This window comes from Astyanax mexicanus, chromosome 6 (genome assembly GCF_023375975.1).
Source record: "Astyanax mexicanus isolate ESR-SI-001 chromosome 6, AstMex3_surface, whole genome shotgun sequence".
NCBI lineage: Eukaryota > Metazoa > Chordata > Actinopteri > Characiformes > Acestrorhamphidae > Astyanax > Astyanax mexicanus.
This window is the reverse complement of record NC_064413.1, coordinates 23,255,573-23,283,482: the sequence shown is the minus strand read 5'-3', so window position 1 is coordinate 23,283,482 and position 27,910 is coordinate 23,255,573. Positions and strand designations below refer to the sequence as shown.

General features: G+C 38.5%; 1 protein-coding gene across 1 annotated transcript; it reads left to right on the top strand.

Annotated features, from left to right (window-relative positions):
• Window positions 1-446: 446 nt before the first annotated feature.
• tmem200ca (transmembrane protein 200C, genome duplicate a) lies at window positions 447-27,684 on the top strand. Its single transcript, XM_022673901.2, has 2 exons — window positions 447-708; window positions 23,363-27,684. Exon 2 carries the CDS (start codon window positions 23,396-23,398, stop codon window positions 24,926-24,928), a length of 1,533 nt encoding a protein of 510 aa, XP_022529622.2. The 5' UTR covers window positions 447-708; window positions 23,363-23,395; the 3' UTR covers window positions 24,929-27,684.
• The last annotated feature ends 226 nt before the right edge of the window (window positions 27,685-27,910 follow it).

Sequence of the window (27,910 nt, the reverse complement as noted above, 5' to 3'; positions counted from 1 at the left end):
TTTTTAGTCTTATTTTTATTTTTTATCTTTTATTTACTGTTATTTAAAAAAAAATTCAATGTAGTTATAATTTTTTTGTGGTGTCAATCCCTGTTTTTGTAAATGCTCGGCTTCCAAGTACTTCCAAGTCAAAATAAAGGTTGGTTGATTGATTTGATTGAACAGTGTTGTGCTTTGTTATTAGTTTATTTTATTTATTATTTAAAGTCTGTTTTTTTAGGTGTAGAGGGATGGGGGTTTGGGTTGTAATCAACCAAATCTCCCAGATACGTCAAAATGTTTACGCTTTCAGTCTCGCGGGGGCATTGGGTCCCCGCAAAGGGTTAAATACAGGAACACGAACAAGCGCAGGCGCGCGCTCCCAAACAGACAGAGAGCGCGCGCCGTGCAGTCGCTTCAACTCTCCATCCAGAACTCTGCGTGAGGCGGCGGGAGCGGAGCGGAGCGGAGCGGAGCGGAGGGAGGGGAGCGCTGCTGTTAGCGGCTCGTTTTCGCCGGTTTTTGACGATTTTTTTATGCTGTATTATGTTTTATTTTGCGCGAGCGGCGTCAGGGATGGGTCTACAGCCCCGGGGGGGGTTACAGCCCCGCGTTTTCTCCCGGAGGTGGATTATTTTTACCTGGAGCAGGAGGGACCGCTCTGAGGAGAGAAACTTTTTGTGATAATCGCCTGAAAATTATAGGAAATTAATGGACGTTTCTCTCACGGTGAGCGGCTTTACTTTACAGCAGACGACAGCATGTGTTTTACTGAGTTCAGATATGTGTGTATTGTGTTTATGTATTGTGTGTTTTCATGCGGGAGACTCTTCATATCCATCTCCCTTCTCTCTCGTTCTTCCTGGCTAGTTTTTCTGCTCTGGGAGGCTTTGTGGAGGCTACTGTAGGTCACGACGCAGGTGCCATGCACGAGAACATGTGTTTTACTAACATTTCAGACCCTCGCCACCTCTCCCCTATGCTGGAGTTGGGTAGTTAGAGCCCCTGTGAAGGTCTGAGCTGCCTCATGTGCACGAAGGATGGACGGTGTGGCGCAAACGCGTGAGAACTGCTTTTCTTAACAGTGAGCTTTCATGGAGGTAGATACAATATAGGTAGTGTCTGCGAGGCACCACTGTCTCTCTTCAGATACTACACACATCCCCACATCCCCTCTCCAACATACACATTTACACTGGGAGCCGGGTTTATTGTGGGTGGCTGAGGGTAAAAATAACCCCCTGTTGTATAATGCATAAAGCAGTGTCTTCTCCTGTATGCGTTCTCTTCATTATAAATCTTTATGAGTGTGTGAGAGAGCATACCTAACTGAGAAGGCATGCAGCAGGACTGTAGCCCCTGTAGACTGGTTTCAGTCTAATAGCACAAAACCAGCTCTGGCAGCTCCACTCTCTCTGCTCTGGGGTGTAATATTAGTTATATAGCTAGCCTACCAGTGGAGATACAAAGGAATGATGAAGTGTTTCAGTGCTGCCACGAGAAACAGCAATCCATTTTTCTAACCATTTTGGCATTCGTGGTTCTATATAGAAAACCAGCGCCTTTACTACTTTTAAAAGGAGTACTGTAGAGCAGACTGGTGGTATTTTGCTAAACATTTGGATTCTGGGTGGTTCTATATTAATACAATGTCTTTAAATAGAACCCCAAAATAATAACCTATTTTTTTAAGGTTTTATGTAAAACAAACTACTGATACTTGGCAAGCATCTCGATCTTAAGTGTCATGGTTCTATAGAAAACCATTACACTTACTATAGAATCCTTAAATAACTATTTTGTAAAGATAAGTACTGTAAAAAGCACTGATAGTATTTAACAAGGAAACATGCTATATAAAAACCTATCACACTTTTTATGTTTCAGTGACTCTGCCCTTATGATCCACATCAGCAAGACACTGGTCACTTTCTCTGAGTGCTGTCAGCACATGCTTTATTATGTACACTCTTAGCAAAATGGATTCTTTGCCTTATTATAATGGTGCCATATTTAACACATTCAACACAGAATTCTCTAAATAAACATAACCACAACAGGTTTCCCAGCACAGAGACATATCATTTAGCCAGCTAAAGCTTCATGTTCATGTTATTATGGTTCTATATAAACCTTGGTCTTTACTACAGAACCCTTTGTGTCTTTGTGGGGACACTATAGAGCACACTGTCTATATCTAACAATTACTTGGATTCAAGGCATTATGAGTTTATACTAAAACATTGCACTTACTATTTTTTTAGGAATAAAGGCATTTGAATTCAAGGTATTAAAGGTAAAATTCAAGCCAAATAAAATCAGTGCTTTCTACTATACAAACCTGTGGGATTAAACTTTTATGGTTCTATATAAAACCAGTGCCTTTTCTAAATAAAAACCCTTAAAGAACAGTTTTTAAATGGGTTACATAAAAGCACGGACACTATTTGAAAAGCAACTGGATTCAGTTTGCCTTAGTGCTATACAAATCTTGTGCCTTTCCTAAAGTGCCATTAAAGAACCCATTTTAAAAGTACTGTAAAATGCACTGACAGTATCTGGTACACTGTGTTCAATTGATGATTATGTATAAAACCATTGCCTTTACTTAAAAACTCTTAAAGAGCAGCATTTTGTAGGGATAAAGTGGGTACTGATGGTATTTGACAAGCATTTGGATTCAAGGTTTCACGATTCTATACAAAATAAGTCATGCAGAACCCATTTTAAGGATATGCTATAAAACACACTGACATTCTTTGGCAAGCATTTGGAAGCCACAGATACTAGAGAGTCCAGTCAGGCTTGGATAAGATCACACCATTCTCTCTTGCTGCTTTTCTTTATGCTATAGGATCTATAGTAACCTCTTTAGGCAAAAGCAGCAGGGAGACCCTCACACTCTATTCGGTTTGTAGGACGAAGCAGCTCTATGAGGCACGAGGCAATGCACTCTGCACTCTGGTTGAAAAATGTGTGGGGGAAACTGTGTTTGTGCCATTTCCACGGTAGAGGTATGAATAGCTTCTAGAAGCAAAACTGTCGCATTCTCAACATGGTACTACAATGAGCACAGAGGTCCTGCACGTAAGAATGAACATCACTGCTTGCTTTCTGTTTGTAGAGTTACATTATAGGTAATAAGGTAAAACCCTGATAAAAGTAAGGTACTGAAATCACTCAATTTAAACATATACATATTATTCATAAACACACAATGTAAAACACACTACTCCCTGTCTCATGATATCTGACATGTCAGTGTATCATGTCTTTTGCCATGTTCAGTGGAAGCTAAAGAATGCTGCAGTGACCTGGGAGGTGTGGATGTTGGACCTCCTGTATTAAAGGTGCATGTTATTTCTGCAAGAGTCAGAAATAACATGCACAGACAATTCTGGCCAGACACTGCTGGTCACGGTTATTACCACCCACTGCCACACACTCTTCACTGTGGGTGATAATATAGCTAGCTTCGAGCTGTTAGGTGCATTCCAGTGTTCTGATGTCTATAACTAAAGACTGAAATAACTAACTATAGTCATTATCCACATATCATATCAAACCATAAAACCTACTAATCTAACCAGCACAGTGCTGGTTAGCTGGTTTTGTTTTCCCCAGGGCAGAAAATATTCATTAACACTTGTATACTAAAATAATAAAGAACATACATTTTTTTACATTTTATTTGGACTTTACTAAGTTTGATCAAAATATGCTAAAATATATTATTTCTGATCTCATTGTTAAGGGATTACAGCAGGACTGCTATATTTTATTATTACAGAGCAAAAATTATAGCTCTTATTAAAAAATTATATTTAAGTGTATTACTCGTTAACACATATTTGAGAAGCTTAGAATCTCCTGAAAATAATCTCTGGCATGTATGGCTATCTGCTATTATTGTTTTGTAATTATCCAGTGTATGTATGTAATTTAATCTGTTACTAAGTGATGTTCATTACCTTGGGCTTTTAAAATATTTTGTAATTAATTTAGATTACTTAAATCACAAGCATGTAATTATTTTATTTTTTATCATGTGACAGTACTATTAAAAACCTAAAAATAAAAAAATGTGACAAAAATAATAAAAAACCGAAACAGAAATAATAAAACTCAATTTGCCACAAAATAAAACAAAATTTCATATGGCCCTAGTAATGTCTTCTGTGACATATTCCCGGTACGTGTGTGACACTGTGGATCGATTAATAATAAATATTTGAACAACTTCTTAAATTGAACTTCCCATCCATCTGGCAACCACCATCAGGCCTTGCACGAACTCCAATAATAAAACGACCCTGCCATGAGCATGCTGGCCAGTGTTTAACTTTACTCACAAGATAACACCTCACAATATTTACAGACGTGGGCATTCCAAAGTAACACCTCATGGACCAATTTACATACTGCTGTCCCATGGCTTTTGGCATGTCAGTGTATATTACATTGATACAGTTTTGTCTCAGTTTATATATGGTTTGTTAATTTATGTAGGGATGATGTAAACATCTGAATAAAGTCATTTCAGTGCATCCTTTTAATCCCCTGTGTATCAGGTGAGTTTGTACACAGCACACTCTCTCTAGGATGAAGAAACAGCTGGGTTTGAAATGATGCTGCAGTAGTGATGTTATGCAATTTTCAAAAGCGTTTAAATATTTATCTGCACAGGACAGGGCTGGATTGTATATATATGACACACAGTCCATAAACCCCAAACATGCTTTGACTATGAGATTTGCCACTAGGCCACTTCAGGCTGGCATGCCTACGGCGTTGTACAGGTCAGAAGGGCTCAAATAAATTCAGGAGTGCTAGCAGCAAGAAGACCAAATCAGAGAAAAAAGGTTTTGGGAAATAGCAGGTTTTGAGGGTGTAAGGGAGCGTGAAATTAGGTCTATAAAACTGCTTTTGGTGCATCCGAAGTAGTATTACTGCTTGTTTTGCTAAACCATTGGGATATGTACAGCGTATGTCTGAAGTATTCAAACATCCCTGCAATCCAGTTACATTATGGTTTAGTATGGATTAATAATAGGCATAATTATTGACCTGGCAGAAATGACTATGCATTCATATGTTCCAGAGAGTTTCCAGACAGCCCTTCTTTTTTTCATTTATTAAAATGTTTTTCCAATTTAGCCAATTGCCCCACCTGTACAGCTGCTAGTCAGCTGTATATCCCACATCACCAGCGATGCCACAACACAAGGACAGTGAAGACAAGCACACACCTCCAATGACACATGTAAAGTCAGCCACCTGATGAAGCATTGCACAGTAGCCAGCACTACGGAGAAAAACGCAGCGAATCAGTTCCGAGCAGCTCAGAGACACCTTGTACTGAGCAACATCACCCTAGGAGTGATGAGGGGAAAGGACGCCATCTACCCACCCAGAGAGAGCAGGGCCAGTTGTCCAATTGTGCTCTCTCAGGGCTCTGGCAGCTGATGGCAAGCTACTTACCTACAAGCTAGGACAGCCCTTCCTTTCACTGAATTTAGCTATTGCATTTAAAAGTGCACCAATTGGCAATCCATTGTTAAACACAACTTCAACACAGTCATTTACATGAACAGAGTCAAGAGACTTCCAATATTACTATGACACAGATCCAATTTTCCAGGGCTATGTGGACATATCAAATCTTATTTTTGGCTTTATCCAGATTGACTTTTGATACTCTGGACAGCCACAAATTATGTTATTTTGTGGATAAAATGTTTAATCTTAACTGAAGGTGGATTGAAAGGTTATTGCAATTGAGTATGTACAGTGTATAGATGTGCTTTAGTCTGGATGCTCTGGTTTCAACACATCTTTTGCATCAATGGCAACGTATAGTCCGCCGCGTATTCTTAAATTGACAAGCCACCTATTGTCATCAAAAGGTACCAAAGACTACGTTACCACCATGACACGTGTAGCATTTGATGTAAATGTTTGTTAAATTCCTTTGCTTTGTATTTTAAACTTTTATTTGCTGTGTACGTACTTCTCTCTTCCCTGGCGGATATGTGGAAGCAATGGAATATAAATCTGACTCCAGGTCATTTCCAGTGCCCATTGCCCAAACACAAACCATGGTGGTTAACTGGAACATCAAAGTGGTGAATTAAGTTATATTTTTTTATGGATTCAGAGTTGATCTCTTGAGCAGGACTGATGAACTGCTTTTGCTGGAAGAATTATGGCACAGTTTCATCCTTTGCAATTTATCGCCCGCATGCTTCACTATCCAGCAAAGAAAAAAATGAGCGGAATCTTTTTTTCCGCCATGCCACTGATGATGGATGTGCCAGACACCAGTTTCCAGGCATTTATTTTCATGGAGGAAAGGAAAACTTTTCTCCTCAAACAATTAGTTTTTTTCTGGACTTTATTTTTTGTAGCCAAAATACAGTGTATGCTCTTTTAAAATGTTTTTTTTATTTTGCTTTAGATTTGCAGTACAGGACATGACTATGGTTGTTGTAAAGGTTTATCTTGTTTTTTTTATGTTCACATTTCAGAGTAAATATTGCCTTCTGCAGCATTTAGGGTTAAGTGTCTGTGCAGACACTGACAAGCCAAATGTCATGGGACAAGAACAAGTATTGTGTTTCACCACTTTTTCTTTTTTTTAAACTTTATTGAAATTTTTTAAGCAATACAAAAAGTTCCAAAGCCGCAAACATGATACACAAATACAATAGAGACTTATTTAAATACCCACCACCACATATCAGTATATACCCCTTCACCACTTTTTCCATGTCCCAGAATGCTGCATTGACCTATAGGATAAGCATGCTGGGTCTCCTGCATTTAATGTGGATGTGACTTCTGCCAGATTTGCTAGCTTGTTTCACTATTTGGACATCTAATTAGTGCCAGATGCAACCGGTCACAATCATTACCATCCACAGCACTGTCCACTGTTGTGGTAATGCCTACTATGATATATTCTTACTACTACTGGTGGGTGATATGGCCCTAAAATAATATCACAATATTTCAGGGTATCTTATTACAGAACATGTTTTAAAATTCATTTCAAGAATATACTACTTACTAATATTACAGTTTTGTTTAGTATAAATGTAAGAGTTTTATACATTGAGTAGGAACAAACAATCGTTAAAAAATATATATTTATTGCCAAAACTTTGCCAAGACCCCGATTTTTTTTTATAAAATAACAATAGTTAAAAAAAAAAAAGAACAAAAAGAATTTACCCCAAAACTGAAGCGCAGCATGTGTAGTACATGCATATAAACTGCATTTGAACAGCATACCTGCCTATTGACCTGCCCAACTTACAACTACACGTTCAGGCACATGCTCTGGATGTGTACTACACATTTGCACTGTCTCAGTTTGTCACAACAAACTGTTGTGTGTTAGGAACAAATTTCACAAGCTTTCACTGCTAACGAAATCAGTGAAATTCTGAGGACAGAAGAAAGGAACCTGTAGTCCACCTTGTGTATGAAAGGTGGTATTTTCCTGAATTATTAAGCCAACATTGCATAAAGTGTTTTAAGAAGCTTTTTTCAGGTATGTTTATGCTTGATATTAAACACTGTACGGTGTTAAGTTTCCTTGGTTAGACTGGCTAGTATTTAAGAGCAGGTCTTGCAGTTTTAGTCATGTTTGCTTCTGGTGGTTGGAGAGATTTTTCGAAATGCTGCTTAAAAGGCTGAGAGAAAACACACAGTGTGTGTTCATATTTGGTATCAGCTTTGTAGCTTTGAGCAAGTGTTTTTTGATTAGTTGTGATTAGGGACGCTCTGGAATTATTCAGTGTAAAATGCCATAAAAAGCACTTTGGCAGCACACAATTAAATCATTTATTTATTTTGTATTGCAGTGTTTCCTAATGTTAGGATAGTTTTAAGGAGATACACTCCAATGAAAATTGTTAAAATATATCAAAACTCATGAAAAAAATTCCATAAGCTGAATTAGTTTGTTTTGTTCAATTTTGGACAAGTATTTTTACTTTTGTGGGGCATCCCTAGTAATCTGTTGAAAGAAAATTCTTCAATTTCTAACAAGTAGCAGGTGTGAAAGAGTCTGGAGACATGGTCTGGAGCAAAGGTCCAAAGATTGGTCCAAACAAAAGGGGAGGTCTGGATCTGGATCTTCTAAATCATGGTCCGGATCCTCTGCAGTGAGAAAGCACTTTTCTAGATGGTTCAGACTTTTGGACCAAATACAGAAGTTGAGACAGTCTTTTAAAAAAAAAAAAGAGGAAAATAAAGAATTGCCCAAAATCCGGCTCCGCATGGCATGCAGTAGTTTGGACACAAAGCTGATGATGACAGAATGTAGTAAAGCTCTTTAGTCCACAGACTCTGGTCTGGACTGGGCTGTAGGTAGAAGGTGGATTCTTCAGAGATTGCAATACTGGTTTCAACTAAATCAACTACCAAAAATTTAACACACTTTTTTTTTTACCACCACAGTGTTAAATATGAAAGCTCTCGAATCCTGTTCATGCAGCTTGCCATCAGTTACCGGAGCCCTGAGAGAGCACAACTGACCATGCTCTCTCTGGGTGGGTAGATGAGATAAGTAGATTCTCCGCACATCACTCCAAAGGTTGATGTCCACTGCACAGGGTGTCTGTGAGCTGATGTATCAGAACCGAGTCGCTGCGCTTTCCTCCGAGCGCTGTGATGCTATTTGGAAATACTGCATCAGCAGCAGTTTGAAAAGAGGCGGTGGCTGACTGCATATGTATCAGAGGAAGCATGTGTTAGTCTTCACCCTCCTGTTGTTTGGGGCATCACTAGTGATAGAGTCAGAGTCCTAATGAGTGGGTTGGGTAATTGGCTGTGTAAATTAGGAAGAAAATGTAAAAAAAAAAATAATAATAATAATATATGAAAGCTCTGACTAGGTTAATTTTCCAATAATCATTCAACCATGTGTGTTCAGTACTAATCCTGGTACTAATGACATGCAGTGACACACAGTCCATACAGAGTATCCTACTGTATGCTATATTTTTTAGATAATCACTGTACAAGAAGCTTGGTTTAATTCTGGCTTAATTCTGACTGAACGGGAATGGTCACTCTACCATTAGTTTATGTCTACTACACTCCACTGTTTTATATTTAATAAAGTGTATTTAATAGTATTTACATAACATACTCATAAATTCTAATTTACAGAATGAGTCTGTATTGATCGTTAGCTTGCAAAACTGCCGTGCCCTCGTGGGTGCTGAGTGTGTGGATATAGTGTGTAGAACTGGTACGGTGAGGGTAATTGTTAGTTTAATGGCTGTGTTCTTCACTTGGGTACATTTCACTGCTCATTAAACTCCATATAAGCTCATCGCTCAGCCATGTGGAGTTGCCTCGTCATTAGAGTACTCAGGTTAAGTGGAATGCTTTCCATTTTATTTCTTACTGTCAATCAACAAGGTTGTTAGTAAGTAATGTAAAAGTGTTTTCTATGGTATGTCGATGTGATGCGTGTCTGTAAGCAGTATACTAACATTAGTATTGGAAAAGAAACATCAAAAATATCTAAAAAAAAAATCAGTAAAGATGTAGGTGTTTCAACACAACACCCATTTGATTATGTAATGAAAGCCATTTGTATTGATGTACAGGGCTTATATCAAATGTTATTTGTTTTGTACACAGTGGCTTTCATGAGTGATATCAAATCTCAGCCTCTCATGTTTGCTTCCATTATCTTTAATGTGCCACTTGGGGATGCTTTCAATGAGCCATATTCGATTTGGTGGACTGTGATTGCTTCAGCCATTTTAGGGCATAATGTCACTGGCAGCAAAACATCATTGGCAGCTCAATAGCACCCCCACTCCCCCTCCCCAACCTGCTCTGGTCCATTATATTTATCCCCTCTTGTCTATTTGGGCTGCTAGATCATTAGATTGCCCTTGTTGCTCTCTTGTGTACTTGTCCTTATCTTTGCATGTACATTCAGGCTGTGTACATGTCTTCCACTGACCTATAAATCTCTGCCATCAGCAGCATCCGTGAATGTCAATTCGTGTGTCGACCCTCAGATGCCTTTCATGACCACACACCTCATTTCATTGTTTACACTGCTTCTCTGCTGTTTGCTTTGATGCTGGGAGGATCCAGACAAACCTTTGAACATCAGCTCTCTTTTCTGCTGTTCACTCAACTGCAGCACTGAGTGTATTCACTGACAGATGACTGACGTGGTAATCGATGAGGCAGGATCAGGTTTAAACAGTGTTTTTGTCATCGTAACAAATTGTAGGCTGTAATACAACACTATTGCAATATAATGCAACACTGGCCAACGTCATGAGATAGCATTTTGTTAATTGATCATTTATGTTCCTTATTATAGAAACAGTACACTATTGAGCATTGGCTGACACACCATATAGTGCACTGTTGCTGTAAAACACAAGTCCACATCTGTGTATTTTGTAGGTATTGTACCGTGAATGCATCATAAAGGCATTACTCCCCACAGTGGACAGCACTGTGGGTGGTACTAATTGTGACTGCCAGTGTCTGGCTAAACTGGTCCAGCGGGCTTAGCACTGCCACTATGATCAGGAGATTGCCGGTTTGAATCCTGTTCATGTAGCTTGCAATAGGTACCGGAGCCCTGAAGAAGCACAATTAGCCTTGCTCTCTCTGGGTGAGTAGATGACGCTCTCTCCCCACATCACTCCAATGGGTGATGTCCGCAGCACAAAACATCTGTGAGCTGATGCATCAGTATCAAGTTGCTGCGCTGTGATGCTACATCAGCAGCAGTTTGAAAAAGAGGCGGTGGCTGACTTCACAAGTATCGGAAGAGGCATGTGCAAGTCCTCACCCTCACATCACTAGACCTAGGGGAGTCCTAATGAGTGGGTTGTGTATTTGGGCATGTAAATTGGGGAGAAAATGGAAAAGAAATTAGAAATAAAATTATATAAAAAGAATTGTCAATGCTAATAGACAATCACATCCACATTCAATGCAGGAGGCCAAAGATACATATCCTGCTGGTCAGTAGGGCTGCAACTAATGATTATTTTTGGTAGTCGACTAATCTGATGAATATTTTTCGATTAGTCAACGATTATTTTTGCCATGTCCTCCATCTCTAAAAACGATAGAAACAGCTGAACATGAGATTTAAAAGCCATTTAAATGTCTACCTGTTGTTTAAACATGGAAAGTACTGATCTTTAGTGAGTAAATATGTAATCTGTTGTGTTTGAGCATTTTTGGAGACACAGATTAAGTTAAATGTAAACTGTGTAAGTGAGCCATTTACCCATCTACCATTGCACTTCTGTTCCCAGCACTTTGTGTCATGCGGTATTGTTATGCGGGATCAATTAGTCGACAATAAATTTGTAGTCAACAATTTTAAATAATCATCATTGTCGATTATATCGACTAATCGTTGCAGCCCAACTGGTCAGTACAGTGTTCTTTAGCTTCCAAGGAATATAAAGGCTGCAATCATCAAAAGCTGTACCTAAATGCCTACACCCATCATTCAACTATAACGCTGGGAATGGCATTTGTCTATCAGTTTTACACAGCTATGTGGAGGCTGAGATAAATATATAATGGATTGAAAAAGTAAGAAGGTTTAGTTTTATCAAAACTGTAAATGCCAAGAACTGATATTTGGCACATCCATTATCACATGCATAGCAGAGAAAAATTCCTCTCATATTTTTTGTTGCTGGATAGTGAAGCATGGGAGCTGTAAATTGCGAGGGATAAAACTGTGCCATAATTCTTCCAGCACAAAGCAACCCATCAGTACTGCTCAAGAGATCAACCTCAGGTGGTTTTGGGTATATGCTGTTGCCAAGAAGCCCGCACTCTTCCTCTCTCTTTTTCTCTGCATACAGCTCACTATCCAAACCACAGCTGCGCTAAAAATGCACAACTACACAAAAAGACATTGTGGTTGTTTACCATATTAGGATGGAAAAGAAAGCAAAAGAATTTGGAGTGTTTGCCTGCAGTAGGACATTTTGAATGTCTCCTCTGAAAGACCCATTTCGTTCCAAGTTTTTCTACAATGTGGAGAAGATGTTTAATGATCTTTGTGCTTTGGCAGCAGATTCATCACTGCAAATTAAGAAAAATGGCCAATGTAGTCCCAGAAGCAAGCAAATCCAGTAGAGCGGGTGTGGGTCACCCTGCTGGTTCAGGATTAATGGACCTTGGGTTTAGAGACTCGTGTATGTTTTCCCTCCAGTACTACCCACTGAAAGGCAATATAAAGTTTTAATTGTTGCAATAAATTACTGAGTCTCAGTTACTGAGACGTACTGAAGCATGGAGGAACTAAAGCTAAAATATTTTGCAGTGTGGGAAATTAGAAGCATATGACATTTATGTTTGAGTAAATGAGGCTTGTTTCTGCATATAGCTTACGTGTGAAGCTGGCTCTTTTTGTGCAATAATGTCCGTCTTGTCAGCTCTACTAAGCATATAGGAGCAATTTGTGAACTGCAGTACTTCCCAGTATCTCTGCATACGCCTTTCACCCTCTTTTTCAATGGTAGGAACCCCACAGGTCCAGCACAGAGTAGCTATTATTTGGGTGGTGGGTCATTCTCAGCACTGCAGTGACACAGGCATGGTGTATTAGTGTGTGATGTGCTGGTACGAGTGGATCAAATACAGCAGTGCTGCTGGAGTTTTTCAAATCGAATCCCCAAAAGAGCTACTTTAGAGGAAATTGCTGGAATAGTAGCGGTAAAGCTGGATTTATTAAATCCAGTACAGCAGATTGAAAGAACACAATATCCTTCTCTATGAAATTATTTTTTTTTGGCTTTGTGTAGAGATCCATCAATATATATTCCTGCTGTATATATATAGTACTACACTGTCTGACCAGTAAAAAAAAAAGTCACCTCCAGAAAAAACTCTAATATTTCACTTGACTGTTTTGATTTGAGCTTTGATTGCGTCACGCATTCACTGTGGCATTGTTTCAATAAGCTTCTGCAATGTCACAAGATTTTTTTAATTTCAGTGTTGCATTAATTTTTCACCAAGATCTTGCAGCATTGATGATGGTGGAGTCTGACCACTGCACAAAGTCTTCTCCAACACATCAAAAAGATTCTCAATGAGGTTCAGGTCTGGACAATCCATGGTGAACAATCCACGTGTAAAAATGATGATCTCATGCTCCCTGAATCACTCTTTCACTACTCCAGCATCATGAATCCTGACATTGTTATCTTGGAATATACCAGTGCCATCAGGGAAGAAAAAAAGAAAAAACCTGGTCTATATTCAGTATATTCAGGTAGCTGACCTCATTCTTTCAGCACATACTGTTGCTGAACCAAGACCTGACCAACTGCAGCAAATCCAGACCATTTACATCCAGGTGGCGATTTTATTTTTTGTCAAGGCAGTGTATATATACACTTAATCAAAAAAAATCTTTAGATGTCAATGCCATTTTTGAATGAAGGTAAAGGTTAAAAGAAAAACCAATGATAATGATAATGGTTATATTTATTGAGCTACACATACAAAAGTGGTGTGTACCATATGTACACAACCTACCAGATAGCTCAGCATGGCCTTTAATGGTTTCTAATGGTGTCCTGTGATTATCCAATTTGCATTGCAATTTGAATATTTTCGTTGTTCCTGCAGATTTTGCAGAATTGCAGTGTTATTATTGGAGTTTTAATGGTGCATCCAATAGCATCTCACACATTTTTAATTGAGGCTAGATGTGGCTGGCCATGGCATAGTATCTGTAGCTCCAAGGCAAGCTCTTGAGTTAATAATTGTTGGAATACAGGTAGGGGTTACCGGTTGCAGGACATCATTAACCTTATTTACAAGTGCCTGTAATGAAGACCAAAGATGATCTGGCATCGTATTAATTTGCACTGCACACTATGACCCAAAGCCTTATGTGATATTTAGGCGGACCACACTGCCCACACACTAAGATGTATTAGATGTCTTCACCAAGACAAAAGCGAGACGTATCACTGAAGATGACCTGAGTCCCTCCAAGAAAGTCTACATAGAATACCATAGAGGGCAAGTAAATAATATTTTAATGATATTGTTCAGATATTACGTATTCCACCCTTTAAAAAAAAAAATCCTTTTTTTTTTTGCTTATTTTTTGTTTTGCTAATAATAGCCTTACCTGATTCAGACACCACGTAAGTAGTTTCTAAGGGGGTCCTGGGGTAATTTTCTCTTTTATGGGGGGTCCTATTCCCATCCAGAACGACCATGTATGTGTTTTTCTCAGACGTCCTCTGAGAAAATTACAGGCAAAACTATCTACTGTTTTTCACTGAACTCAGTGGGTCCTCCGGTAATTTTAGTCCCGTCTGGACGCACAACTTTTGCGTCAGTTTTGTCTCCTCGCGTTTAATAAAATAGCTATTAGTCCACTGCCACACACCATAATTACACCGTAATTAAGCGTTTCCACAGGGATGCATGTAAACACAACAGCAAGTGGAAATGCAGGAGCTACTAAGCGTGATGTCACGAGACCAAAAAAGCGAAAAAAACTCACTGGTCCGCCTGTTTTTCAATTGCAGTCCGGATGCAAGAGTTTTATCACTGAGTAGAAGCGAGAGATACTTTTCACAGACGTCCCTTTAAGAAAGTAATAGCGTTCGGATAGGACTTATCCCCATGCTTTTACACTGAGTAATATAGCAGTACCAAGTATAACAGTTAATCCCCATAATACTGTTAGTTGTAATATTTAAACTTAAATGGTAGATTCTGGAAACAAATGCTGTATTTCATGTACTGTTTGATTGTGTAAGATATTTTTAAACTTTAAATTAAAAGATTTTGCAAAACAATTGTTTAAATAAATAGTTTTATACAATATGCATCATACACTGTACTGTTTAGAGTTTAAACTGTGCTGATTCAGTCAGAGTAAAATACAATGTTTTGTTAGTCAGATTATTTAGTCCATGCCAATCTGCAAACACTGTGAATCACATTGATATCTAGGGCAAATTAGATATCGGAGAAGATTCCAAACATGCTCACCAAGATTTGTATCCACTAGAATAGTCATTAAAATCTCATCTTATATCTAAGCAGTGTCTCACTTAAAACCCTGATATTCTGTTTACTCAAGATATTTCAGAAAATCAGAGAGAGCAAGAGGGAGAGAGAGATGAAATTGCTCCTGTGAGCCAGTGTGTGATCCAACCTGTCTGTTACCATTAGCTGCAGCTCCAGGTGTTTCTATTTGCCATCTGTTTGTCGGCCAGATGCCGTTTAAGAAAAGCTCATTTATCTCTCCTCTGTGTTTTGAGGAGCGTTTAAACTCAAATTCATTAGTTAGAATTCATTTTCTGCACTTTACAATTTTCAAAACACAGAACATAACCGCACGACTTAGATTGGAGAAGATTAGTCTGATCAAACATTTTCTTGTCTTTTATGCATCTGTTATGCAGCTTATGATAATTTCTTGTTTTGATCAGACCACTAGTTGTTCAGGCAGATTTAGTGAAGTAGAACGCATGTACTGCCTGTTAAGTTATGTAGAGTAGAGTGGTGTTCAGGTGCCTTTAAAGCTGTAGTCAGCACTGCAGCAGAATAGCACAGCTCCAGCAGCATTGCTTATCACACCACGGAAGTGGGAGTTGGAAGCATACTGGCAACAGGACAAAAATCCTGTGATTATTTTTTTTTCCCCAAAGTAATTAAGTATTAATGTTGATTTGCATAAAATGTGTATGCAAGAAAAAGTACCAACTAGGAGGTAGAGATACCTTGATATAGACAGTACCCTAACTGCACCAGATTAGTGCTTAAACTAATATCCCAACAATTTAAAATTTTACTACCATATTTAAACATTTTACTACCAGTTTTTTTAATGATTGATGAACAGAGAATTTTTCTTGGTGCAAGTTGCACAGTTGGCTCGGTGTTTGTGTTTTTCTTCATGTTGCTTCCATGTCACTAGGGCTGGAAATCGAAATACCAAAAAGGCACTTTTAAAGTGATTGACACCACTAAAATAATTTAATTTTGCCAATCTAATGCTAATGCTCCTTAAATTAAACTCTAAAAAACTGAAATACATCCAGTTATATGCTTCGGAAAAATCTTTGTAGTTTAAGAAAAAATAATGCTGTTGTTTTTGTTCTAAATAAAGCACCACAATCAGGCTCATTGTTTTTTTGTTGCAACAAAATCCAAAAAGATGGAGCCTCTCATGATGACAGTATGAGGATAAGATTACTGTCGGCTGTTAAATAATCTGTGTGAGAATAATATCTGCTTTTTGCATTTTTTGACTGCAATTTAGAAAAAGGTATTTTAAAAAAAGTAGGAAAGTCGAATGTCACGAATTGACCCAGGCAGGGAGACGAGGAGGCGGACACAGGTGCAGGTAAGGGCGATATAAATAAATAATTTATTAAATAAATAACAAAGAAACAAGGAAACGAGGAACAAGTAAACATGTAACAAAGAAACACAAATAACCAATAACAAACGAGTGATGATAATAATGAAAAACAAACAGGGAATATATATAGGGAGCTAAACTAGGAATAAACACAAAGCAGGGGTATGTACAAGGAACTAGGGAACACGGAGCTAAACAAGAGACTAGAAAAACCAAACAAGAAATGAACAAAACTAAACAAGGCAGGGATATGTAAACAAGGGAATAAACTAATAAACACAAGCAGGGTAATATACAAGGAACTAACAAGAGGCTAAACTAGACAGGGAAAAACTAAACTAGACAAGAATAAATAAACTAAGCAGGGAACTTAAAGGGAACAAGAAACAAGAAGATGTAAACAAGGAACTAGGGCTAGGGCTAAGGCTTGAAATAACAAAGAGACACGGAGAGACAAACAACAGGGGTTAGTGCAAAGACCGACGGAGACAAAGTGGTAGACGAGGGCTATATAAGGAAACAGGAAACACTATAATTAGAAACACCTGGGGCAGGGGCGGAGCTACAAATGAGAAACACATGGAAAAGTACTGAGACACAGGGGCACAGGTCACGTGGGACACACACAGAGACATGAGACAGGGCTAAGACATGACATCGAAAATCTTTAAAATGGTACCCAGCCCTACATATCACTAACTGGACATGGAGGAGTCACATGACTAAATACATTCTAGTATATTTATGATAGGACAGTGCATAAACACACTGGGAAGAGAGCATTACCTGAAAAAAACAAAAAAAAACAATTGACAAGATAAATAGCGAGATAATCGTAGGAGGTTCTGAATGTTGGATTAGATACATATTAGTTCTATTGCCTAGTCCTAGTAAAAAGAAAACTAGGGGTGAAATTTAATACAATGCTAGAACACCTTTTGTATTCATTACAGCCCAAAATTACATAAATGAGGGCCTGCAACTAGTGGCCCTACCATTTCTGACCACACACTCAAACGCGCTATACCAAGACAAGAGCTTGCCTTGAATACACAGATACGCTGCCATGGCAATTCGCAACGTCAGACCTATCCTTGATTGAAAATGTGCAGGATACTATTGGACACGGTATCGGCACTTCACCACCACCACAAAATCAGCAGAAACTGTGAACACCATTAGAAATCTGTAAAATGCCATCACACTATTTCTATGTGTGTAGCTCGATAAATGTGACTAAGTGTTTAAATTTGCCATAATTTATGGTTCCTGGTAACTTTTTATCTTCCTTTGGAATAGCACTGCAATCCAATACTTTCTTCTGTGTGTAACTGTTTTTGAAACTACAGCTCTGGAAAAAATATAAGAGATCACTTTAGTTTCTGAATCAGTTTCTCTGATTTAGCTATTTAAAGGTATAGGTTTGAGTAAAATAAACATCGTTGTTTTATTCTATAAACTACGGACAACATTTCTCTCAAATTCCCAATAATTTTTTTTAGAGCATTTATTTACAGAAAATGAGAAATGGCAAAAATAACTAAAAAGACGCAGAGCTTTCAGACCTAATAATGCAAAGAAAACAAGTTTGTATTCATAAAGTTTTAAGAGTTCAGAAATAAATATTTGGTGGTTTGTAATCACAGTTTTCATGCATCTTGGCATGTTCTCCTCCACCAGTCTCACACACTGCTTTATGCCACTCCTGGTGCAAAAATTGGTGCAAGCAGTTCAGCTTGGTTTTATAGCTTGTGATCATCCATCTGCCTGTTGATAATATTGCAGAGTTTTTTTTATTTGGTAATATCAAAGTAACTGGTCTCATTTTTTGTTTCAGAGCTGTATGTCTTTGACAATAAGTACTGCTAGAACATGTGTCAAAACACCAGCAGGATAATAAAAATGCCCTGGCCTTTTCATGTCTCCAATGCTTCGGGAAGTTTTAGCTGTGTTTTGATCATTCCTGATTGAAGCTTACAGGAGTACCGGGTTCAGTCAATAACTCTGCACTCTCCAGAACCTTGTTCTGCCTCTGCATATTAACTATGCTCATTAATTGTTAGTTAATAAAGTCCTCATCAGCAAATGAGCATCTTGTCTATTGGGATGTGTAATCATTAATGAGCATCCTTTGCTTCTAATTTGGGCATTTCCAGCCCCCACTCTCAGCTTGGTCAAAGCAAGCACATATCACTGCCTTAGATCTTAACCTGTTGACTTCAGCAAGATATTTCTAGACAGAGAGGGCAAAGCCCTTTTCCTCCACCCATCCGCTCCTCAGAGATGTCTGTATTCATGTTGCCTCAGACTTCAAATGGTGGCTCAGACATTGTCAGCTTTGTTCTTGTCCTATATGTGAGCATGTTTGAAATGCATTCTCTTTCAGACATGCCATCACTGCTGCAAGCAAAGGCTGCTTAAACCTCCATAGTATTCTGTTCTTGTCTTTGTGGCTTTTCATATGTCTGTAGCGGTGCCTTGATAGTGTTAAACACTAACCCTTGTGTCCTTCACAGCATTTACTGATGTACTGGCAGATGAAAAAAAGAATCATCCCCCAGAGCATATTATACCTGCATACATACTAAGCAATTTCACGCATTTACCCTCTCATTTTCATCTGAAGAATACCTATAAGGCCTGTTTTACTCATTGCACCTCAGCTGTTTGTGCTTGTGAACGGCATCCTGACCGCAGTCACATCTGTCTCAGTGGCAGAATGTGTATGTCCTCTTGGGTTCATGCTCACATTATCAGGTTTGCTCTCCCAGGCCTGTGTGGGGCACAGTGTCACTGCATCACACGCAGATAAGCAGATAAGCAGTGGCAGCTCCTCCTTACTGCTGCTTTTTTACTTTACCTCACAAAGGAAAAAAGCCTGCAATAAAATAATTTTACCAAGTTCCCTTCTTTTTTGCTTGGCCTTTTCAGGTAGTCCTATTTATCATTCAGTTAGATCTTAGCTTTTGTTGCGTTTTTGTAGAAATACAAATAGAGTGGCTTAAAGCAGCATTATGTGAGAATTGCTATGTCTTGCTGGGTGGGCTACATTCAGAAAAAAATAATTAGTGCTTTGACTTTCTCTAAAGGACACGCTTTACACATGCTTTTCTGGACAACCTGAAAGGACACAGAGCCATCGCTGAAAGTGAAAAAAAGCAGGCAGACTTGTGCAGTATATTAATATTACTAGAGCTACAATGATTAATAGACAAAACCAACAACGTCAACAATGAAACCCTGTGTCGACAAACTTTTCATTGTCGACGTTGTTGATTTTGTCGATTAATCATTGCAGCTCTAGTAATATTAATATACTGTGTCAATAATGTGTGTTGGAGTACAGTACATCCTGTGGGGAAGGTAATGGGCTCACACAGACAACTTAAATCTCTGTCTCCAAAAATGTAAACACATCCTTTAAGACATACTGTACATCAGCTCACTATGCATTTAGACATTCTCAGCAATTAAATTCCAAATTCAGTGCCTTCTGCTGTCTTTGGAACAACAGAGAGAAAGCAGACAGCAAGTTTCTGTGAGCTGCAGCCAAGGTTGCCAGGTCCAGCAAAAAATCCTGCCCAAAGTCCAAAACCTGCCTAAAACCCACCCATCAGAAGCTTAAACCAGCCCAATATCTAAAGGTTGTCACAGAAATTTGCAGCACAGTAGATTTTCATTTTGGTCAGTTTGCATTTAAGGCTTATTTCTGGCTGCAATATATATTTAAATAACCCAAAAAAAAAACACATACACCACGTCCTTTGAATTTTCACCCTCAAATGCTTTATAATTGTATAAAGGTACGTCTACTACCAAAATTCTCTGCAAAATCTGTCTAGGGCCCTAAAAATTTAGCTGTCAAGATGCAGTAAAACATTCATTGGATCGTCATCAATTAAAATCACAAATGAAGGGCAAGATAAAAAAAATTGCGACTAATCGGGGGGAAAAAAAACATGGTCAGATTAGTTGACTACTAAAATATTCATTAATTGCAACCCTGAATATTACAGGGTTTAATATGAATATAACTCAGGTTATGCAGTGTTAGCATTGTCCGGTCTGTCTGACCAAAGTTACCTTACAAAGTTACTGGTTTCCCAAACCTGTAGTATTAATGATAGAGTTCCTTTTTTTTTCCTATTTCAGGTCAGTGAATCTATCAGAATAAAAAAGCTGTTATTTAAAGTATAATTGCTGCATAATGTTGCTTTAAGAAGTAGAGGTACATTTTATACGCAATAAACAAGGAACAAGGACAAGGGTAACATTCTGCCTTTATCCATGTCATCCCTAACATCACCTCTTTCCTGCAATATACATCCCTCCCAATCTGATACCCTTCAGCCCAATCACTGTCCCCACCTCTTATTCACATACATCTTTCAATCACTAAGTTGCTTTAAAAAAACTGCCCAGATCATCATCAATACCAGGTAATTTCCTAGTAGAATGTGAACTGTAGGGAAATTATGCAAGTACTACACTAATCAACATTAATTTGATCTTTCTGCTGTTGATTAATTGCAGCTATAGGGCTGGTGCTGAACTTACAAAAGGGGCAAATAGATCAGCATTTAACAACAGCACCTACAGAACATGTGCTGAACTGTACCAACAGCAGTTTTTCAAGAAGAACATAATAACCCTCTTACAATAAACTATTATAAGACTATTCCCACAGGACTCAAGGGTCCCATGACATTAATGTCAGCAGGAGAGAGACAACAGATGTAGAAAAATCCTGCAAAACACACTAATTACCATGCATAATCAACACAAGGTAACACAGCAAAATAACCAATAAGAAAGTAGTATACTCATTCAAAATTAATGTAGGTATATGTTTATAGAGAATTTACATTTTATTGTGCTGTCTGCACCAAAGCATAGCCTGCTGTTAAATATTAATAAACATAAATCAATAATTGAAATAAAAATGCTTTTAAATTTGAATTCTTGCTTTGTGTTTATTGAAATTTAACAGCCTTCATGTAACTGTTGAGTAAACAGTAAATACGAAGCTGGTTACAATAAGATTTTTTTTGTGAATGATATATCTTCCCAGGATTTATTGTAATAAACCATTTTGACATTTTAAGATCATTAAATTCCAGTGACATAATGATAATACAATAGCATAACAAAGCAGTTATACCCTTTTAAAGACAACAGGATTGAAATGAATCATTGTTTGGGAAATATATATATTATATATTTGTTTTCGTCATCTACTCCAGTCCACACTGGGTAAATGGAGTAGCAGTTATTAAAGCATTGGTCATTGCATGACTGACTTAAATACTGATCACTGTTATATATGTGAACAAACATACTAACAAACACAATAGACGATATCATGATTATCAGATATTTTTGAGGTCATGTCAATTTATTTTTACAAGTCAATAATATGATTATTGTGACAGGCCTACTAACTAAATTACAGTTTATACATTAATTTAATACCACTTTCAAGCAAAACTGCTTCTTATTCAGTTAAACTACACTTAAAGTGAATTTTATCTTTGGAGCTGAGTAGAATAAGACCTTCATAAATCTGTTCAGGCTATCAGGCGTGGCACAATGTATCATTATGTCTAAAACAAAAAACGTTATGAATTTGTGGGAATTTTATTCATGATATAACACTTAGCAACAGTTACTGAGAAGGCTAAGAAGGTAAAGTGGGGCATTAGATTGATTTGTCAAAGCTGGAGTTAAAACGTACAGGATGATTTGTTGGCTTTTCAAAACATCCCTATTATTGCTATTTTTGCTGCACTAAAAGGGATCTTATTAACTTTTGTTGCCAATTACTTACAGTTTCTGTACTGTATAAAATTATCAAATCAATCATGTCATTACACAGCCATGGTTAACATTAAAACCTTATAGCTTGCTTTAAAAGCCAATTTTGTTAATGTGCTTGCCCTGCTAAGTTAATGTTTCTTTTTTTCAACTAATAATACGATTTTGCCTGGTATGTTAGAATTAACTAACAAAAATGAATGTTGGCATTTTAAAGCCATTTTCCAGATTCACTGCAGACAAAGTTCATAGTAAATATTTAAGTAACATATTTATTAATTCTGGATTTTGGTGTAGATAGTTAGCCAAGCTACATAACTGTCTCTGCTGTCCAGGGAAGGCTTTCTACTAGAGTTTGGAGAGTTGCTGTGAGAATCTGACTGCATTCAGCTCATACCTGCCTTAATAGTTTCATGTTTTTCTACAGAGTTTGCTATCCTATTGGCAGAACACCTCTGCATTAGCACATCTGTGTCAGCTGTGGGTGCAACCTAATGTACTTTAGTATAAGATGCTATATAACAAATTGCACTGCAGCAGAAGTTAGTATTTTCCTCTCTCTATGTCTGTCTTACCTGTACAGTTTGTACTGGCCTGCCTGTCCTCAGATGTCCATCAGTAATCAATATAACCTGATAATGCAATATTCTTTCATTCTCTACTGTCTGCAGTAGAGTAGTACCAAAGTTTAACAGTAGCCCAAAATATTGCACCCCATGACCTGATGATTTTTGCCCATGGCTTTGCCCAGTTTGGTGGGGAAAGAACGTAAGCCTAGCAACTCTGGCTGGAATGGTAAAAATCTTAACGGTGTCTGAAAAAGTGCGTTTATTTGAGTTTGAGATGGAACTGCACATTACAAAACAGCTGTGCATTAGTTTCTTCCTTTATCTGCTCTATATACATGCATGCTCAGATAACACAGGAAAGAGCACAAAAACATACTTTACGATCCAATCATATGAGAAGCGGATGAATAATGCATAAGCCTCTGTGTACATAAAAGGTTCTGTATACCCAGCCTATGCAAAATACATTAGCGCTCGTGAATTACTGTAATACGCATAGTTCAGCTTGCTTGCATTAGAGATTAAAATTAATACCACTATCAGTCTAACTGCTGCTCTCTTTTTCTGTCAATCCCAGGACGATTAATTGATCACCAGCTCTGGCCTCATTATGATTGCCACCGGAGGTCTCCTGCGGATCTCAGCCAGACGCCAAGACTCCCTCCGTGCCAAAAACCGAGCGGAGAACAAGCGCAAGAGGAAAGCCAAGAAGAAGAGGAAGAATGAGGTGGTGGTGGTGAAGGGCAAACTGAAGCTTTGCTCTATCTCTGGCCTGGTTGCTGCAATTGGCATTCTTGTGCTGCTTTTTGGGATTGCCTTGGCTGTGTTGGGCTACTGGCCTAAGGAAAGCCCGCTGTACCCAGAGCTACCGACAGCTAAGGACTTGGAGAAACCAGAGCAGATGGAGGATAGCAGAGGACCAGAGTCAGTGAACTGGACCACTAATGGTAAATTTGTTCCTCAGCTGGATAATGATTTTATCAGCTCAAATCATTCCAACGGCACAGCTGAGGTTTCACCGAAATTAGGTGCCTTTGCTGAGTTTTTGAAGAGACTGTTGTATTCGGACAAACTAAAAGTGTTTGGACCTTTGATTATGGGCATTGGGATCTTCCTATTTATCTGTGCCAATGCGGTGCTGCATGAAAACAGGGACAAAAAGACAAAAATAATCAATCTTAGGGACATTTACTCAACCGTCATTGATATTCATAGCTTGCGAACCAAGGACAATGCTTCACTCAATGGATTTATGAACTATGCACAATCAAAGGGGATGGAAGGCAAGGCAGGCTCCATATACGGTGCCACAATGCTAGCAAAGGGCTCCTGGCCATCTTCAGGCTCTTCCAAACTGGACCAGAGCAGCCTGCCCCCTTCCAGACGTTCATCCACTGACCAGCCACAAGACTCACCTTTGGATAGACATGCCTTGATAGACACAGTGTACAGCATCTACAGGGAGCAGGATAGAGCCACCAAATCAGAGCAAGAGCCCAAGCAATGGGCGACCAGAACCATTGTGCCGTCCTCAGTCAATGCTTTCACACTACCAATGGTCAAGCTTAACCACAGGTCTGGAGAAAACAGAAGGGGTTCTGATAACACTGGGGAGATAAGAAGTGAATGTTTGGATGCGGACACTATCCGGCGTCACCTGGAGTCTCTCGCGGCATCCGGGAGCATTACCAAAGCCAAAGGGGAAACTGTTCAAACTCGGACTGTCCTTTCTCAGGACTCGGTGGAGGTTTACAAAAGCAGTGGCAGCCTGCAGGGGATGCCGCACATCTCTCTACAGGGCTCACAGGTGCAGCTGCTTCCTTCTTCACCTGGGCCCAAGGTCACAGGCTCTCACCTCTCCCTCAGCGCCCTCTCGGACTACTCTAGGTCAATTGACTTGGGAATTTGCCCATCCACTCCAAGAGACTGGCCCACGGAGAGATCCAGACGACTCAGCTGCCCTCGATTGGAGGGTCTGAGTAGTGTGGGTTATACCAAACTTGAGGGTCTCGGAGGAGAATCCTTTGAGTCCACAGATGTGGTAACGTTTAGTCGGGGGAGTTCTGCTGATCCTTTGTCCAAAGGACAGATTTCAGAAACTCTGGTTGATGAGGAGGAGGGTGTCTCCAGTGAACTTGATTAGGCAGTGATATCATTTGGCAATAGAAAAAAAATGTGATTTCCCAATCAAATCAGTAAGTGTAGAAATATAGAAGAAAACTGGACCAGTGAATTAATGCAGTGAACTTGTAATATGAGTTGAATAGGCACATTATATACAACTCTGTTCAGTGGTTATGTTTTTCTTCTTGTCCTAAGTAGAATTAATTCTAATAATCTACAATATACAAAAATTCAAATGTATTACCCTTCCAGGTCAAGTTTAAAGCAACGAAAAACTATAGAAAAACAACAGTGTTTAGAGTGTGTTAAAAAACATTCTGGCTTGGCAGGTCCAAAGACTCTGAAAGCACTCTCGTAGAACTGTTGTTTTCTGAAGCAATGCATAAAAACGAAAGGTTAGCTAAAAAAGCTCAGTTGTGAAGAATGATAGCACAGGTGTGTCTCTACTAGGTTTAAATTTTATATTTACAGTAGAATAACAGTATATTTGTGGGTGTTCCACCTGTGTGTTTTCTCTAGTTAATTAATGGGGATTTGCTGTCTCAGCGGCATGTATTTTATACTGTTGTGCCCTTGCACTTTTTTAATTAACCAGATTAAGGATTTTTTTTTAACGGTTTGACTTGATACATAGCAATATCTTATTTGAAATGTCGATTGCCTGTGAGATAAGCATTATGTTTGCATTTTGACCTATAAAAAATGTCATGTTTTTTATTACAGTTGTATGTTCCTGGTTTCTTTTAGATGTCTTGCCTATTTAGAAGTTGCTGTAATGGCTTTTACCCAAACAGAATCCATCCTGTAGCAAAATGGCCTGCTCCTTTTAGTATTGTCAGAATTCATCAGCATCTATTCAAAACACCCTGACTCTGTTAAGTGTTACTGGCCACCGAGTCTCGTGTGAGTGTGTTTTCTGTAACTGATTAAATGTGGGTAGTGCTGAATCATGCTAGCTTCAAGTACGCACTTACATCAGTGTTCCTTGTATCAAAAAAAAATGCAAAACCATGATGACCATCATATGCTGCAATCAATTCTAAAATATAAACTACAGTCCTTAAAATGATGTGTGTTGCCTTTTTGTTGTGTTGTACTATTTGAATGCTCTGAAAAGTGTCTGAATATTATGACATATTATTATGTGAGGTGAGGATGATGTGTTCCAGTGACAGTAATAGGATAAAGATGTCTTGCATTGTAGAATAGAAGCTCCTGCAGATCTGACAAAGCCCTATTCGAACAGTATTAGTTAACATGGTGAGTAAAGTAACCTTAGTACAGGACATCTGCAATATTTGTGTCACAAGACAAGAAATCTCGGCATAAATGACTGAAATGGGAGTGACTACTTGATTTTGGCACTGCTATTACCTTAAAACAAATAAGATCCGTGCAATATCATATGTGCTGAGCTTTAAGTCATCACAATCATTACCACCAACTCTACTGTACACCATTGGTTGTAATGCCGTCAATGCCACTTTCCACAACTTCAGAATATAAGGCTACCATCCATCTGGTACTCACGATCAGCCCTCACATCACAGCTCCTTGCCATGAACACAGTGGCCAGGATTCAACCTAACTCAAGTGCTGGAAGTGGTAGTCTATTGTGTTCTGAATTTGAATTAAAGCAGTCTTATGTAAGCACTGTTAAAAGTATGTTTTGGAGAGGCTCTGTTCAGTTGCTTCCCCCATAATGTAATGTAATGTACACACATTTCATTTCACATTTCTCACTGTGCTATGGCCTGTGTAGGGATGTAGCATAAGACATAATTTGCAACAGGGCTACTGAAATGAAACTGCATTATGGAAGCGACTTCAGACATTTTGAAAATGAGATATTTTGCCATATCACTCCACAGCTTCTCCATGTAGAGAGTCGATGATAAAATTCTAGAATTGTAATATTAGCATCCAAAATGCGTAGTAATTTTTTTTTCTTAGTCATAGCTTTTTAAATACTTATCAATCTTATCAATATTCTCATCAAAGAGTCCCAATAATCAGCAGTAACACAAAAATACAGCAAGGTATCACTGTTTCATTTGTTCATAATACAATTATGAAAGAGCAGGAATGACTCAGATCAGATGGGGGGTCTGGACGACCAAGAAAAGTTTGGAGAACTGCTAACAGATTTATTAAAAAGGCTGGTGGTGCATTGTAGGTTCTACATATATGTAAATAATGTCATGAGACCTGAAAAAGTGTCATCAACACACAATGCAGCATCAGATGTTTTCAAAGTAACATATACACAAGCCTGATGCCTTTTGGATGCAAGACTGATTAAGTTTAGGAACTTAATGAAACAAGCAAATATGCAGCTGAAAAAAAGTACAAAAATTGACTGAATCGATCATGATTCTTGCACGATTTTTGCTTTTTTTGCTTTTCAGAAAGCAAACATACAAAAAAAACTAACAGAGAGAAAAGAGAAAAGAGAATTGATTCTACAGTGGGATAATAATTTATACACATCTCAGAATCTACAATAGAACAGACTCTCACGATCATCAAAATCCTAGACATACCTCAAATGAGAAATGAATTTAAAACGGCCTAAAACTGCATTTACACTGGCAGGCAACAAGCTGTTTGGATTACCCCAAGTTGTGGGTGTGTTCTCGGCTGCTCACGCTGTCGCACAAAGGCATGTATCCGTGTGGCTTGTTTGTGTGCTAGCTAATCTAGCAAGCTAACTAGTGAGCTAGCAGCTACTTTCACCCAAACTTCATTTTTCTCCGAATTTTCCCAGTATTTGTGCAAAGACGCATCATATAAAACAGGAAAAGAAGAATTAGTGGCCATAATCCTATCTGACATGTTGAGAATCACACTGCTGGGGGTATGAATGATGTACAGTGAGAACTAAATGTTTACAGAACAGAAGGTGGGGACCTTGGACCCCTGTGTTTGCAATTGGACAAAAGAATTTGTTCCGTCCAATCCTGAAATGTCGCTACACTGCATCATTACTAATTTGCAAAAA

Excerpts from the sequence above, each read along its gene's own strand:
- tmem200ca (XM_022673901.2), top strand. The coding sequence starts at position 23,396 with ATGATTGCCACCGGAGGTCTCCTGCGGATCTCAGCCAGACGCCAAGAC.